General features: G+C 34.6%; 1 protein-coding gene and 1 long non-coding RNA gene across 2 annotated transcripts in view; one reads left to right on the top strand and one right to left on the bottom strand.

Annotated features, from left to right (window-relative positions):
* The window catches only part of AHCYL1 (adenosylhomocysteinase like 1), a 43,379-nt gene that overhangs the window by 12,633 nt on the left and 14,524 nt on the right, over positions 1 to 16,222 (bottom strand). The window contains exons 2-7 of the mRNA XM_034414787.3: positions 6,172 to 6,283; positions 5,521 to 5,664; positions 4,827 to 4,927; positions 4,208 to 4,310; positions 1,587 to 1,681; positions 1,094 to 1,200 (exon numbers count right to left, since the gene is read on the bottom strand). Coding sequence (XP_034270678.1) covers positions 1,094 to 1,200; positions 1,587 to 1,681; positions 4,208 to 4,310; positions 4,827 to 4,927; positions 5,521 to 5,664; positions 6,172 to 6,283 — 662 coding nt within the window. The remainder of the gene's footprint in view (positions 1 to 1,093; positions 1,201 to 1,586; positions 1,682 to 4,207; positions 4,311 to 4,826; positions 4,928 to 5,520; positions 5,665 to 6,171; positions 6,284 to 16,222) is intronic.
* Positions 1 to 16,222, top strand: part of LOC117664057 (uncharacterized) — a 43,170-nt gene that overhangs the window by 16,903 nt on the left and 10,045 nt on the right. The gene's annotated exons all lie outside the window — the stretch shown is intronic.

Here is a 16,222-nt window from a genome sequence, read left to right as displayed (position 1 = left end):
AGTAGCAAACAGTTACATTTTTCTACATTGTTCTGCTGCCATCTAGAGGTCATTTGAATTTCTGCAGCCCAGATATGGGCACCCTAATTAAAAATCAGATAAGAAACCTAATGATCAGAAAGAGACATTGTTACAGTTTTTGGTTAGAAGCAAAGCTCAAGAATTTTAAATAGCAATAGATATGGGACTCTATAACAAATTATCTTTTGAATATGCACAGTGTTCTAATTATTAAAATATCAGAATAGGGAAGAATTATGAAATCTTCAAGATTTATTTAGTCCAATATAATTAAAGCTTTAATGAACATAGTGATATGTGTAATAGTGATAGTAATAGCAAATATCTAAGGAAAATCTTTGTTAATGCCAATTATACTGAGTTTATGAAAGAATAGCTGTATTACCTTAAGGGAAGCAAAAACAGCCATCACCCAAGGAAACATATTCTTTATCCATTAATTCAATTTTGAGTTACAGCTCAGTGATAACACAATTATTTAGTCTTTAGTATTTGTAGATACTGCTGTAGATATTCTTCCTTGGCTAAAGTCCAGTGTAGATGATACTGAACTAACTGACACTATTGTCAGATGTGGTATAAAACAATGTCTTATGCTTGTCAATTCATCCCTGAGTTACTACTGGAAACTTAGTACAGGTTGCATTTCCCACAGACATTTAAAACTAAAACTGTAAGAGAAAGAGAACAGGAGTAAAAAAGAATTAAATGTGAACATAGTAGAGTACCTCCAACCATTTCTTAAGTTAAGAGAATATTAAATTGAACATGTTAATTACTTCATCATAAGCCCAGAATGTGGTATAAGCAATTAAAAGGAAGAGCTGCTTCATTTTTATCTTAAAATAATATAAAGTTCCATGTATTATTAGGGAAATAAATAAGGAGCAAATGTGCATATTGACTTAACATTATTCTACCGTTCTTCACTATAGCTTTATTTCACCTGTTTCTCACTCTTTTCATGAGCTATTATACTATAGGGTTTAGAGAATTTTGTGCTTACAAAATTAATAGGCCCAACACAGCTAAAACTTCATATTTAAAGAACAGAGAAATTCTTCTTTGTTACCTGTGCACACCTGTCACACTCTCTTCCACAATGCCTCTGATCTTCTTAAATACATTGGGATATTTCTTATAAACCCAATGAGTCAGATCTCCACCATCATCCAAGATCTAGAAATATGGGAAATATAATTAATTCAGATATTCTATTATTGATTCATCTAACTGATTCATCTAATTGACATTGAACAGGTTCTCTTGAAATGATGCCTTTTATAAAATGTTCTCTAGAAATTCACCATTGTGCTGCAATAGCCTAAATCCGGAGAACCGGGCAATTAGTTTTGTACAAACAGGAATGACTAGATTTAAATATTCTGCATGTTAAATAATCACCATCTGAGATCACTGTATATTGTTCCCTGTGGGTTAAAGAAAAAAGCAGTATTTCCACTCAGCGTGCCAAAATCTTGGGCATTCCTGAAATAGCATTTCGATCCTCTGGGAAAAGACAACAAAAATGAGAACAGTGGAATTTTACTGGAATGATCTATTACCATATTTGGCTGCCAGGTATCCATATTTACACAGCAATCAATACACCACCAAAAATCATCTTCAGATTCTCCTTTCCAGGCAAACACAGCAACACCTAACAAAACAACAAAAAAGGGCCAAATGAATTTTTAAAAGCAAGGTTTCTTGCATTTTGCCCTAGCTAAGCATACTATCAGCATGTAGCAAATGTAACATGCTGTTACTTCCACATACTTTAGCTATATGAGTGTTGAAAATACTTTCCATGTTTTGCAAGAGCTACATAACAGTAGATTTGCCTACTTTAATTAGACTAATGATTTTCTTGTTTTGAGAAAATTTAAATAAACAGGTTATTAGAAAAGGTATTTGTTGTTACATTTATATATCACACAAAGCCAAAATTCATTAGCAATTGTTTTCTGAACAGTAAGCTAGAGGCAAACTATACAGATAGTCCTCGACTTACAACAATTTATTCAGTAACCATTCAAAGTTACAATAGCACTAAAAAAGTGATGTGTGATTGGTTTTCAGAATTAAGACTATTTTTTTTTGACAATTAAGACTATTGCAGCAATTCCCATGGGCATGTGATCAAAAATCATGCACTTGGCAACTGACTCATATTTATGACAGTTGCAATGTCCCAGGGTCACCTTTTAAAATCCTCTGACAAGCAAAGTCAATGGAGAAGCCAGATTCACGTAACAACTTTGTTACTAACTTAACAACTGCAGGGATTCACTTAACAACTGTGGCAAGACCGATCGTAAAATGGGGCAAAACTCACTTAACAAATGTCTTGGTTAGCAACAGAAATTTTGGGCTCAATTGTGGTCAAAAGTCAAGGACTATATTATGGTTTATTTCTATACATGAACAAGGCTTTAATAACCAGAACACACATAAAAAAGCAATCTATCATTAGAGGTCATGCTAAGCCATCGTGTGATTTGTTTGCTTGTCGTATGTTTAATTGGCCATTTTAATTCGTTTGTGTGAATCAGATCCCAAACATTATGGTGACCAATATGTTTAAAAACAGAAGTGCATCATGTGTTTTTTCCTTTGGGGAAAAAAGTTATATTAAAGCAATCCATCAAAATCATTTATAGATGGCTTTAGGCTTTCTTAGAATTATACAAGTAATAGTGGTCAGACAACGAGTCATTTGTTTTTCAAAAAATCCATCAGAGCAGATTCTTGGCAGAATGTGCAGAAAATGGAATGGTATAAAATATTTTATGGCACCCAAAGACCAAAATATTCATTGCAACATGAATGTTCATAGGAAAAAATGTATGCAGAACAGAGTAAATAATTTAAAACTAATAAGTGCCCTTTACTGTTACCTATTCTCTTATTATAGATCCAAGGAAGTCTACCTGACTTTGAAATGTTTCTCGGAAAAGATCTGGCAGATTTCCCAACACCTTGGGCATATAGAGAGAATTTATAAAAATATTAGGAAAAGGATATTAGCAAAGTACTCTGACACTATTTTTTCTACAGTCTTAAAAACAAAGTGAGGAATACAGTTGTATTTCTTTCAATATAGCTAATGCAGTAGAGAAAATATTTTAAACTACTTTTCAAAGAAAATTATCTGAAAAGCCTAAATTTGCCATCATTTTTGTAAGTATCACATTTGTTTATTTTTGTTTCCTTGCAATGACATCCTTGATTAATGCCACAGTAAAGTTGTAAACAGCATCTTCCTAATTAGAAAACAAGTATTGTGATAGATAGTATTAACTATTGTAGCCACTTAGCATTGATCCATTAGCTCCATGATGGCGAACCTATGGCACGTGTGCCAGAGGTGGCACGCAGAGCCCTCTCTGTGGGCACACGCGCTGTCGCCAGCTCTTTGGCGGGTTTCCGGCATGTGCATGGGCATGTGCGACAGCCAGCTGGTCTTCCCACGCACTGGAGCACTGGAAACCCGAATACCAGCTGGCCGGCACACCTGTTTTTTGGCCGTTTTCCAGGCTGTTTTCCGGCCATTTTTGGTCCAAAAACGGCCTGAAAACAGCCCAGAAAATGGCCAAAAAACCAAGGATGTGTGCGCTGGCCAGCTGATCTTCGGGTTTCCGGCACACAGGAAGACCAGCTGGCCAGTGCGCATGCACATGCCAGAAACCTGAAGATCAGCTGGCCAGCGTGCGCATGTGCATCGGCCAGCTGGTCTTTGGGTTTCCGGCACTCCGGCACGTGCATATGCACACGCATGCAACCATGTTCTGGTTTGGGCACTCAGTGCCGAAAAGTTTAACCATCACTGCATTAGCTGGTCATTTTAATCACAGAATTAAAGGGTTTTTTTTCTATACAGCTTCCACATCCACATAGGTAACATACCTATGCTCAGTCTGTTACAATGATAAATAATTAAGTTTGTTTTAATTAAGCCATCCTTCAAAATAATGATTTTTTTTCATCTGAATGAAATCCACTTATTTTTCCTGAAAATATGAAGCTTATTACTGAGAAGCTTCAGAAAACAATTTTAGTACATGAAAAAGTTAAGTATCTTCTTGCATAACCAAATAACTTGGTACACTGTATTCTTAAATCCTGAGATCATAATGAGTAAATATTGCAAAAATGAATACATAATTTCTAACTCAATACTCACCAGCCTCAGCCAATGCAGCAGCCACCTCATTTTGAGTAGAATAAATATTACAAGCAGACCATCGGCATTGAGCTCCTAGTGCACAAAGAGTCTCAATCAAGACCTAAGACATAAAGCAAACAGCATCAAATTAAAAAGCTTCAGTAATTACTAATTGGATTGGGGCAATAAAAAACTCAGAATGAAAAAGTTCACAAACCATTAGATTCCACAAGTTTAATTTCACTTATAGACCACCTGATTCTAGAGGTTTAATTAGGCTAGATTTGTTAATTAATGCCACAACTCCTTGCTTCTTTAGAACATAAGAAAAGGATTATCTAAAATCCAAGCCATTTATTTCCAGTCCTTTGAGCTATTCAAGACTGCAGTTCCAATTCAAATAATTGTAGTAATCAGTTAAAACCCACAGTAAATCATCAGCTACTTTAGATCCAGGAGGTTCCATAAGGCCAATTGTCTTTGCAGAGTACAAATATTTATCAAGATGATTTAGTAATTATATTACCCCCTTTGTAGAAATGAGTTCCCTTGTTCCTCTGGAGGTGACAGATAGAACCCAGAAAATAGTAAAGATAAAAGAAGACTAAGATGCAAATAGCAAAACAGGTGCACTCACTGCAGTCTGTGCTGTGATATGTGTACATCCCACTATTTTAGCTCCAGCCAAAGGTTTTTCCCCTTGAGCTCGTTTTCTTAGTGAAATCAGTGCGGACATATCTAAAAAAAACCAAAAGTATCTTTAACAACCCCCCATGCCAATTACTGAGCAAACAATAATCTTCACTTCCTAGAAGGAATTATATGTATGTAAAAAGCTCCTAGGAAACAATTGTTCTGGAAAGAGAAATAAACAATTTGCCCCATTGAGAAAGATCTTGCATCCTGTCACTTGCAGACCATGCCTTTGGCATATTTTCTGAAGCACTTTCTTTAAAAGGTTATAGACGAGATACTTCAAATCACCTTTTCATCTGTGAATCTAGATCTCTGAACAACCCTAGTGTATATCTGAAAAATGCCAACCTGAACTGAACATTGCCAAGGAGTGCTTAATTGCTCAAAATGGAACTATGTGAATAAGATCCTATTTGTTAAACAAATAACTAAAAAAATCACACTGATCACTTCTTGCTGTTCATAAGGATTGTGCAATACTACTTAATTAATAGGATCCAAAACTTTTGGCCTTGTTTATAAATTTACATCATTTGTGGACATTTCCAAGAGCTTATTTGCTACCAAGGTATTTGCTGACTAATGGAATAAAATTTATGATACCCAGAGAGAAGCTTTAGCAATTTGAGCTTTACCTTGCTCAGCAATCTCTATCTCTCGGCGCCCAAACTCTGCTTGCTTGATGTTCTTAACACAGAAATTACTATTGCCTTTGGAATTAGTTTGCTGCTTTTCTCTTGGAGAAACTTCATCATCAGAGCTATCAGTGTAGGATGCCGCTATAAAACAACATTAAAGTGTCCAATGAGAAGAGAATACAGATAAAAGAACCTTAAGTCAATGATTATGTTTCAGTATAGGAAGTAACCAAGTCAAGACTCTTTTCCACAATATGGGTATCTACTGAGTTCCATTATTAGTGATATTGTAATGAACCACTTAACAGTTACACTTATCCGAATAAGTGTAGGGATAACAAGGTCAGGGATAGGAACATTTATTTTTTAAACCAATCAGCCTCTGAGAGCTGCAGGGGATCTGCTGACATGTCTATGCTTTTAAAAAAATAAATTTTATTTGAATAATTCACAAAAGTCACATTAATAAATTCAGCAGCGTGACACTGTCTCTCTCTTTCCGTGTGTGTGTGTGCGTGCATGCGTGTGTGTATTCAAAGATTACAAGGAAGAAGTTGATAGGCCAAATATGCTTCTTGAGCTAATACTTCTGGATCAGCAGAAGATAAATCAAAGGAAAATAAATATTATTAAAAGGGAGACACTTACCAGAACTGTAGCTGTCTGTGGAAGACTGTGAAATGGAACGAGACAGGGATCTGCGACCAGTCTTTGTGGGAAATTTACTGAACTCCTGCATATCATCTGCAAACTGGATTTGCTATACACAAAAATTAAGAAGTTACTATTGTTTTTTTAAAGGTCAACAAGCTTAATTCTGCAACTATTAAAACATAAGCAACGTAAGATCCCATAATTTTGAGCCGAAATTATTTAATTGTTTTTAAATTGTTTTTAAATTTTATATGCAATGTTTTATCTTGGCTGTACACCGCCCTGAGTCCCGCAGGAGAAGGGCGGTATAGAAATAAAATTATAATTATAATAATTATAATAATAATAATAATTCTACGGTATTCAATACAAGTCATATTCCAAAGAAGAATGCTTCCTGTACAGATATAATATGGCATTTTATGTCACCAATAAATATAAATAGATGACATATCAAGATTTGTGATATTCAATTAATGTAAATAAAAATTCATTGCAGAACGAAATAGATGACACCATTCTATTCAATAAAGCTACGGTACTTTGTAGCAAGACATTTGCTATTAGCAGACAATGTATCATGTATGCCTAATAATAAAAACAAGGATGATTACATTTTGTACTACTCCAATTTGCACCTATAAATACAATTTGTCTCATACAAAAAGATACCATATTCTTAAGCTTGTTCAGTTATATTATTCAACCATGAACTTGGAACTATTCATGTAATACAATAATATAGAATAGAATAGAATTCTTTTTTTGCCAAGTGTGATTGGACACACGAGGAATTTGTCTTTGGTGCATATGGTCTCAGTGTACATAAAAGGAAAAAAAAATACATTCATTAAGAATCATAAGATACAACACAGTGATAGTCATAGGTTACTAATAAGCAATCAAATCATACTAGATATTTATAAACTAACTATATAAATATTTTAATAATACATTAGATTATAATATAAAAATAATCATTAAACATATTTACATGTTTTGAATGGAATATCTGATAAATATTTTTCCTGTAGCTATTATTTAATTAGAGTATTTAGCCGGAAGACATTTAACTAAGAACTTATGAAATCATCTACCTTCAAATTCTAAGGACACGGAGAAATAAATTCCAATCACCATAATACAACAACTCATTTATATATTGTATGTTCTCATTAAAACATAAAAGGATGAAACTGTGATATCGTAACAATAGCATCTGGTTGTGATTAACTCACAATCAAAAGCATGAGAAATATCTCAAGACAAATATGTACTCCATAAAATGCTTGTTTTCACATATCATACTTAACAACATTGTGGTTTTGTTTGTATTTGCTTAATATGCTATGTGAACTCAGCAAATAAATAGAATATGAATTGTTTAGAGAGACTGAAAACAATTTTGATATTAGTTTACTGACTGCAATTGTGTAGTAAATGTGAATGCAGGGTGGATAAAACTCAATGATTTTTTTTTAAAAAATCAGATTTTTTAAAATTTTATCAAATTTATTTTAATAAAATGCTTTTGGAGCAAAAATCTATCTAAAGGTAGTTTTCTATGTAAGATACATAAATAATTTAGTTTATTTAGCATGAACTGGTGCTTAGTTATGTAGCATGAGGCTGTATATTCTGCAGCGTTGGGACTGTCGGTAAGTCAACAGGTCAGAGGAGTAGCAGAGATGACAGTTGCTCTTTAAAAATTATGATTTAAATCGAGTTGATTTAAATCAAGCCTTTTTACTAGTGATTTAAATCATGCTTTAAATTAAACTTGATTTAAATCAAATCCACCCTGTGTGAATGAGTGCAATTTCATGAATTCATTTATTGATCAACCTAACCTGTAAGGGTGTGAAGTAGTATGACTTAAAAAAAGAATGAAAAACAAAACCAAAGTGTTTAACAATCAACAATGAAGCACTAGCTCTGACTTTCTTCACCTCCAACCACAGGGTTTGTGATTGTGTCAAGCAGACTTGTTGAGGTTCCGTTATGAACAGTACAGACTAGTCCAACAAGTTCCATTCATTTCTCTAGGGTATAAAAACTAGTTTCTGGGCAAAACTTTAATTATTAAAATCTTTATCTACAACTGTTTTCCTTAGGGCTGTATTCCAAAACCAATTACAAAGTTTTTAACATAGTTACTTTAAAAATGTGAAACTAGTTTCTTATCTTCGAATGTATCTACTTCAATTGAACATTTTGTCTGAAGATACTGGATATCTCAACAGGCTGTTTAGTAAATGTTTCTCTGCAATCATCTCTCTTTTGGAGATGCAATTCAAGAGTTGGAATATTAAATGTTGGAAACACTAGGACTGTCAACATTTTAGTATAATGGCAATATTTGGAATCTGCAAGAACAAATTGAAGATTTCTTTGGCATGAAAGATAGACCAAACATATTGTATAACTTGGAAAGATAAATGTGCATTGTCAATAAAACACTATTTCAATTACAGATAAAAGGCAATACGGTCAAATTTTTGGACCAAAATTTAGGCATTTATTAAATTAAAGTTTTATATCATAACCGTGTACCATGAGTATATATCTGCGAATGCATGTATACTTGTTCAATGAAATGTATTGAAAAAACAATACATTATGCAACACATCCCAGTCCAATCATGCTGATTTGGACAGATCTAGAATTTGCTGCAGGAGTCTTCCAAGTCTCATCAAAGGAAATCTAGGTCATCCAGTAAATTTTGAGAATAATTTAGAAACAAAGATAATTTGGCTCAAAAGGCGAATATGTAAAAAAAAAATCAGAAGGGAATGTACTTTTCTAATGAATAGCACTAGCTTCCAACTACAGATTAAGTTTACCAGAGTTCTGTTTGGTAATTCCAAGCAGCATTCTTTTGGGAGAAATGTAGAAGAAACTTATCGGCTGCCTCTCCCATGTTTACATCAATTTGAAACTGTGTCTCTGGCAACAGAAGCATGCACTGCTTTCAACCTTGGGTATTAACTGAGAGTTTTTTGTACCTATTGCTGCCATCTGGGTGTAGCTGCTGCTGACGCTAATTCTCCATCAGGAATTTGAATAACTCTTTCCAATTAAATTTCAAGTTATCTCTACAGTTTCTCCTTAATCACTTGGGCCAGGAGACAGAACTCTAGGGATATGCAAAAATACTCAGAATGGGCTTGAGTATTTGGAACTTGAGCAAGCCTATCCTGGGGTCATAATATTCAGAACAGTATATTTTGGGGTCAGAATGTCCCATGATCAAACATTTTACATAACCCTACAGAGTTTCTTTGTTTTCAAAAGCAGGGACCAGATGGTTATTTCAAAGAGGAAGGTATAATGTTCAAGAACAGGCAGCCAGGAAGCTGGAAGGTAGATCTGGCTCTTGATAGTCTCCTGTCCTCTGCCTATGTAAAAGCTTAGTAAGAACCTAGGAGCTTGTTCCAAAATAAGAAGCAGAGGGTGTGTTAATCAACCAGGCAATACATCTATGGACATTCTCAGTCGTCCAGGTCATGGTTGTCCCAAAGGCATGATCATATGACTGCAAAGAATATAAACCCTTCCATTTTTCATCATTCAGTCAGAACTGAAGAAGCTTCTTGGATGAGAAGGAAAATGTCTTCTAGCAAAACAAGAAAGTCTAGTTTCTTTCAAAAAAAAAAAAAAAAGCACCTTTGGGACAACCAGGCAATAATCAAGGACGAAGCTAAGGTTGTTAGCTGAGTAGTAGCAAGTCATCTTGACCTCACCACAGGCTTAGCCATAAAACATCATCATCTTAGATCAGTCTCTCCCAGGGGTGGGTTCTAACTTTTTTTACTACCGGTTCTGTGGGCGTGGCTTATTTTGTGGGCGTGGTTTGATGGTCATGTGACAATTCTTTAGGATTTAGCAGAGGTACTGGTCTACCAGGCGTTTAACTGGTTCCAGAGCTGTACTGGTCTATCCATTTGTTTTTGGAGGCACCGGTCTACTCATTTGTTTTTGAAGGCACCGGTCTACTCATTTGTTTTTGAAGGCACCGGTCTACTCATTTGTTTTTGGAGGCACCAGTCTACTCATTTGTTTTTGGAGTGCACTAGTCTACCACCACACTGCTTTTTAACACTGATCAGCTGTAGGGCGGCCCTTTGAAGCCCCGCGGCAAGAGTTTAAACAGTTTTTTTTCCTTCTAGCTGATCAGCTGGGACTTGGGAGGCAGCGAATATTGGGGTGGGGCCAAATAAAAGGTAAGAATAACACGGGGGAGGGGCGGGACAACCCAGCTCCCGAACAAACAGAACTGGTTCGGTGATGTTATATCATCACCGCTACCGGCTCGGCCGAACCAGGCCGAACCGGGAGGAACCCACCACTGGTCTCTCCCAGCTTTAACATACTGTACTTGAGAAAGTTGATAAAAGAATCAAGGAGAGTTGAATATATAGCAATTAAAACTTTGAGGAAGAGTGGGACAATGATATGAAAGAAATATTAGTGACTTTAATTGCTCTGATCATAAAAGGCTATCTAGCACCAAAATTATTATTTGCAAATATTTTACACAGAGGCTTCTCACATGCTAAACCTTCACTGAACCTTTACTGAATCAGAGTTTACCACCATAATCTGACATTTGCTTAACTGTAACACATTTGAACTCTGCAGTCTTAAAACATCTGTTTTGCCTAAAAATATTATCAAAGATAAATAAGTTACTAACATCTTCAGCATTGTTTCAATTTTAAAATTTAACAAAATGGAGCTGAAATATAATGGTTATACAATATCACATTTATTCCTTTGGTATTAAAATGGTACAGAGGTTAAATTGTTAGACTTTTACTGTACTAGGGAGTCCCATCTCAGCCATGGAAGTTATTGGATGACTGGGCTAATCATTTATTTCAGACTAATTTAACTCACAGGATGTGTTGCTGCAGTGATGAAAAATGGACTTCTGTCACTTGGGTTTCTGTAGAAAAGATGGAGATATAACTCTAACAAATAATAAAATATAGTCTATAAGTCTTTCTTAGGGTGGAAATACAGTATCTTCAAAACTGCAGAACAACAGGAGATTGCTATTTCATCCAAAGATTCTCTTACTTAAATTGATACTTTTACTCATATTTACCTTTTATTTATTAATATTTGCCTAGAATAAAAAGAAGCTGCACTTAGGTCTGGTTATTAAGTTGTGTAATAAGTGGATGTGAATGTAAGAAACTTCTTCCTCTAATGAAATCAATCACCAAACCCACCTCCATAATCTCTGCATTGGCTTAACTGAAGTTCACTTGAACTCTGTGGTTTTGAAAAAATCTGCTTTCCCTAAAAATATTATAATCAGACACAATTCATTCAATGATCACATTGCCTAGTTATAAACGTTCCAGTTGCAGAGTATTTCCTACATTTGTGGCTTAGATAGTTAGAATTTAGTAGTTTGCTTCAATAAGAAAAACTAACAAACTATTCCTATCACTATAAGTAGATATTTTAGATTTTCAAAGCCAAGAGCATTTTTAAAAATGTCATCTTATTATTGGAACTCATACTAGTTTTAAATCTGGAAGTTGCTTTCATAACTGGGTGGAACATCATTTTAGCAGTAAAGAAAATATTTTTAATTCCAAAGCTTCAATACAAAGCAAAGAAAGTAATTTTGTCCTTGCCTAGAGTTTTAATTCTAAAGATTCAAAAATCAGTATCTCTCTTACTTTGTAGGACACTCTAACTTTATAAATCATACTAAGAGATATATGATTATATTAAAACATATTGTCCAACTATTAATTGCTATTTACTAAGATGATTGTTACAATGATGATTTTTGCGAACCTAAAAGCTATATTGTCAATTGCTAAAAGTTCCATGTGCTTTCAACTTTCAAATAAAATGCCTGTTTTGTTGCGTAATGTCAATATTTTAGCTATAAAAATAGTTTCTTAAAACCAATAGATGATATAGTTAGATAGCTAGACAACAAGATTTAGATTTAGGTTTCAGATTTTCAGAGGATATTGTCACTTTTCTTTGTCCTGGAAATGCTTGGCAAATATCTGAAAAATTATTTTAAAAGCTGATTACAAATCTTAACAAAGAATAGGTTGATGTTTCAGAAACTAAAAGTAAGAAAAAAACTCCAACGATTTGCTCACTGAATTCCTAGCCCCTATTCTTCTTATTAATTTTGTGCTTCAGATACTCAAAACCTCTATTTGCTATACCTACAAAAGAATGTTTGCCCAGAGATTGAAAACATAATCATGAAGTAACAATATGGTCCACAAGCATACTCAACTGAAATATACAATCTAAAAAAAATGACAAACAAAACGAAAACTTACTGTCACTGGTGTAATACTCACGGATCGTTCTTCTGACTAGCTAGAAACTTAGCTGTTGAAGGTTCAACAAGACTATTTTGGGCAATTTAGCATAACTAATTTATTAACTACTTTATAGACTTCTTAAGGAATTAAATGTTTACTGCAGGGCAAAAGAATTCTAAATTTGCAATAGTAATTTTAATAGAAAACTAGACCGCATACATAATGCTTATTACTGCAAAGACTTTTAATTGCTTTGTTGGTGGGAAGAGGACTGAGGCTAAACCCATTTTAATTTAATAAGTGGCTGACAATCTATGTAATGCCAATTACTGAAACTACAATACTATCCTACACCTAAAGTATATACAGATTTTTTTTCTTCCGTTCAATTATGTCTGATTCTTGGAGTCTGCTTGGACAAGCCTTGGCAATTTTCTTGACAAGGTTTTTCAGAAGTGGTTTGTCACTGCCTCCTTCCTAGGACTATGAGAAAATGTGGCCCAATATTACCCAGCTGGCTTTGTGCCTTAAGTGGAACTAGAACTCATGGCCTCCTAGTTTCTAGCCTGATATCTTAACCACTACACCAAGCTGGCTCTCATATGGAAACTACATAATTCCAAAAACTAATCTACAGCCCTCCTGGAATACAGGAAATTAGTATCGCAATGACAAGAAGTCATGCTTCCTCTCACATGTGCTAGTTTTCTAGTAACCTAGATTACAGTTTACCTAGAATCAACTTTAGTGTTTTTGGACTTCATTCAAGCACTTGCACAGCTTCTCATGACTCAGCAGGAAAGAAGAAAAGTTGAATGTCATCAACATACTGATGACACTGACCTGAAAACTGACAAATGCCTAAAAATTTCATGGCGACATTATCAAGACTAGAACTCTGACGTCTGCTACAACATACATACAATGGGGCCAAATTCAGGTAGTCCTCGACTTACAGCCCTTTTGTTTAGTGACCATTCGAAGTTACAACAGCAATGAAAAAAGTGACCTAGGACTGTTTTTCACATCTAAGGCCATTGCAGAATCCCTGTGGTCACATGATCAAAATTCAGAGTTTGGCAACTGGTATATATTTACGACAGTTGCAGTGTCTGGGGTCATGTGATCATCTGTTACAACCTTTTGAGAAACAAAATCAATGGGGAAGCCAGATTCACTTAACAACCATGTTACCAAGTGCAGATTAACAACAGTGGCAAGAGAGGTCAAGAACTGTGGCAAGAAAGGCAAAATTCATTTAACAATTGTCTTGCTTAGCAATGGAGATTTGGAGTTCAATTGTGCTCGAAAATCGAGGACTACCTGTAGAAATTTTCCACTGCCACACTCTGGAAGCAGGTAGAAAGAGAACAACTGCATTTCCTGGAGACAATCCTGGCTGGTGACTGAATGCAGGAAAGAAAACATCTACAGGCTCCAAGGTTTTATTTTGGAAAGTATATGCTTTTAAGAAAAATGTGTAGGTTGCAGATCAGTCCTGCTGCTCAGTACAGAACTGGCTCTCTACATATCTGAGATTACTTGTATAATTTAAGCACATTAAATTTCACTTAGAACAAACAGAACACATCTTAACTCAGCATGTAGTTTCTTTGTGACTTATTTGTTTGGCACATATGGTACTTACAAAATAAATTACACTAACTGACCCCTTTGCTTAGAATCAGAAAATAAGATAAAGACCATTAAAGAACATAATAAAACAACAAATCCTTTTGTTCCTCAATCGTGTTATGAAATGCAAGTGTATAAACATCTACCTGTAATAAAAGGATAGGAAGAAATACTAACCTGGAAAAAATAAACCAAGATGTGGGAGCAGAACTATAGCAGAACAACAGAGTTGGAAGTTCTAGTTTAACCCTCTGCTCAAGCAGGAGACCCTATGCGTTTTGAGACAAATGTTTGTCCAATCTCTTCTTAAAAATCTCCAATGATGGAGCATCAACAACATCTGAACTTCTGATTGTTTTGTCAGAAAATTTCTCCTTATCTATAGGAGAAATTCAAATATCAATCTCTCCTTGATGAGTTTCCATTCATTGCTTCTTGTTCTCCCTTCAGAAGCTTTGGAAATAGGTTGACCCTCTTCATGTAAGTTTGTGTAAGAATGAATGTAACATGTAAGGGGCAATATATATCAATTTGGAGAGTACAATACAGGACAGGACAGGACAGTCCTGCTCAGCTGACTGGGGAATACTGGGGACTGTTATTTAACATACCTGGAGAATTTGGGTTCAAAAAGGCTGTCTGGAAATGCAGAAAAATAACAGAGGTAATTGATTAACCATGTCATATGCTAGCACTGAAGATGATAATAGTTTTATAAATGAGATTGGAATATGTGTGTGATAGTCAATCAATCAATCAGTCAGTCAGACAGACAGTCAGACAGAGAGACATTCTTCTCATTCAGGGGTAATAAATATATATTTACAAGGTGGCAAAGACTTAGCCAAATTATTTCTTCTTCTTTCTCAAGAAGCATCAGGCACTACAACTAGCAATGGTAGTACAATGATGCTGAAGGAATAATATCATTGTCTGTTACCACACTGCTATAGAAATTTAATATTTTAGATTTTTCTAATATGACCTGTTTTTCTCTCTCCTTATAGCATATGTGTTCTGATACAATCCTTTCCTTTTTTATATTTCAAGAGAATTAGACTTAGACTTACACATCTCCCCCCCACCACACACATACACCTCCTCCCCATTTTATTGTTTTACGCAACTGATGTCAGTAGTTCAAACTTCAGAACTCAGACTAAAACTATTACAATTTTTAAAACAAAGGAAGAACATTTCCAAATCCAGAAAGTATAGCATGAAATTCTAGTGCTACAAATTTAAAGCTGCATAATAGTAGTAATCAAACTGCTTAAGTAGTCATTATTTCATTATGTTACCACTTCTGCCAAAGCTTGTAAATGGATTTTCTTTATCATACTTAGCAAAATGCAGAGTGATCTTTACATCAGTTCTGCTTCTGTAAACCATACAAATACACGATAGTTTCCCAATCAAGTAGAAACTAGAAGGTACAGTATTCAATATGATAAAAATGGGAATGACAGGCAGATTAGCTTGAATTTTTCTCTACTAAAATCTGAGCTTATGTTTTGGAAACCAGCCATTTTAAGCTCTGTTTTAAAATTTGCATAGGCAGTGGGTTTAGTCTCTCTCTTCTCTTTGCTATTATCAAATTACTCCCTAGTAATGGCAATAGTATACAATTTGTATAATAAAAAAAAGTAGAAGGAAAAGGATTATATATAATTAGATTTGTCCATTCTAAGAGTCCATTCTAATTATAATTATAGAAATTTTGCTGGACAAAGGTAGATTGCACTTGTAATTCGCATACACACATATACATAATTACATACATACATACATACATAAATTCATTAACTATATCTATATCCAAAGACTACATACAAAGGGAAAGGTTACAGTTCTTACAATACAAATGATTCTTAAGCAGCAAGAGATATGATCCTAGAAAACAAAATCTAGGATTATATTTTATGAGGTTTACCAGTGTGGCAAAGATATAAGCAAAATAATTTCAGAAATGGGCAATGCTTGAATAGCAGATAGGAAGAAGAGGAGTTTTCTGTGACAGTACAATCTCAGGTAAACCTTAATTTGTCAATTTTGACATATGCTGTACTGGAGAAGACAATCACTGTTGACTTTATGT

The sequence above is a fragment of the Pantherophis guttatus genome, chromosome 3 (assembly GCF_059756535.1).
Source record: "Pantherophis guttatus breed Tessera chromosome 3, ASM5975653v1, whole genome shotgun sequence".
NCBI classification, from domain to species: domain Eukaryota; kingdom Metazoa; phylum Chordata; class Lepidosauria; order Squamata; family Colubridae; genus Pantherophis; species Pantherophis guttatus.
This window is presented reverse-complemented; position numbering and strand designations above follow the sequence as displayed.